The following is a 1,667-nucleotide window of genomic DNA, read 5'->3' on the forward strand; positions in this document are numbered from 1 at the left end:
TTTTTACGACCTTCATCCAGACCATAAATGGTATTTACGAGTTACCGTCTCGCCGCACGATCACAGAACGTCTACAAACGCATGCCGCGCAGAGAAGAACGGAGGTGAAAGATGAAATTATAGAATGCGCCTTATTCTATAGTCTCACTACCGATATCTGGACATCACGTACAACTGAAAGTTTCCTTGCGCTAACTATTCATTTTGTGACTACAGCTTTTAAATTGATGTCTTTCACTCTAGAGGTTGTCAGTTTTCCTGGAAAACATTCTGGTACGCGAATTGCGAGCTTAATTCGCAGCCTGATGGAAAAGTGGGGTCTTGATAGTTTACGTCTGACAAAAATTATACGTGACAATGGCGCAAATATTGTAAAGGCATGTAATGACTTGGAAGTTGATCATTTCGGTTGTGTGGCTCACTCTCTGCACCTTGTTGTGTCTGGAGCTCTCTCAAAATCGCGGGAAGAAGTTGAGGCAGCTCAAACAGACGAGCAGATGAGTTTTGGTGATCTAGCAGAGCCCGATGAAACTGATGAACAATGGGTGGAAGATCCGGAGGCTGAGCTGGAAGCTATTGGTGAGTTAGAAGACGAATTGGGTCTTATATCGCTGGAAGTTACTTCTTCTGTTGAGTCTGTTGCTGAGTCAGTGGATCTAGAAACCGACGATTGCATGGATGAAGGTCTTCTAGATGGGTGTCTAAGTGCAAGTGCAGCAGTCGGGCTGATGGACGCAATGAAGAAGGCGATGAGTGAAACACGAAAGCATGTTGCTAGCTTCCGCAAGATTGTTACCTTTTTCAACAAGAGCGCAAAAGGAAAAGCCAAGCTAAAAGAACTTCAAAAGGTTCCTCTGCCACTTACTGTTATCGCGGACGTGGCAACGCGTTGGAACAGTACCCACCAAATGATTGAGCGGCTTCTCTTTCTTCGCCCGATACTTCAAGAATTTATGGAGTACATACAAACGTCGGTTGGAAAAGACGAGTTTAGTGATGTCAAGATCGCAAGACCAACGGGTGAAATGTGGTTCCACATTCAGTGTTTAGACAAGCTGCTCGTTAGCTTTCACGGCATGACCCCTTGTTGTCAGGTGAAAAATATACCACCATGCCGTTGATACGGCCTTCCCTGGCAGTGCTGCTGACACGCTTGGGAAACAAGAAGATATTCTCGAAGGTTTCTGCTGCTCATGTCGGTGAGCTGTACTATGGTGCCACGCTAAAGCGAATGCATCTGGTGCGTCGCTTTTTCATGCTTCTCCTTCGCAAGCGCTTCGGTAATTTGCCCGACGACGTGAATTCGTGCTGTCTGCTGGACTCTCAATTCGCTCATGGTTCCTTCCTCAGCGTTACCGAGAGAGAAGAGGCTGAGAGGTTTTTGGTCAATGAAGCACTGCGTCTCGCCGGTGCCAATGTCATCGACGCAAACCTCAATTCAAGTGTAGAAATGAGCAGCGACGATGATGACTTCATGAGCGAACTCCTCGGCTTAAACCGCAAACCGACGCCGCCAGAACCAGAATCCCCCTTGGAATTGTCACTACGTGAACAAGTCAAAACGGAGCTCAACCTTTACTTTGAGAAATGTAAACTCCGTGAGAAGACGAAGCTGATAAGAGCTCGCGAAAGCCCGAAGCTCAAGAATCAAAACAAACTTGAGAACC

General features: G+C 46.6%; 1 protein-coding gene across 1 annotated transcript; it reads left to right on the top strand.

Annotated features, from left to right (window-relative positions):
• Positions 1 to 305: 305 nt before the first annotated feature.
• On the top strand, positions 306 to 1,598 carry PHALS_08058 (Ribonuclease H-like domain; the record flags this gene model as incomplete). Its single annotated transcript, XM_024721630.1, has 2 exons — positions 306 to 1,094; positions 1,169 to 1,598. Coding segments are annotated over 2 exons (1,219 nt in total), but the record flags the coding sequence as incomplete, so codon positions are not given.
• Positions 1,599 to 1,667: the final 69 nt, after the last annotated feature.

The sequence above is a fragment of the Plasmopara halstedii genome (genome assembly GCF_900000015.1).
Source record: "Plasmopara halstedii genome assembly, contig: Scaffold_3121, whole genome shotgun sequence".
Classification (NCBI taxonomy): Eukaryota; Oomycota; class Peronosporomycetes; order Peronosporales; family Peronosporaceae; genus Plasmopara; species Plasmopara halstedii.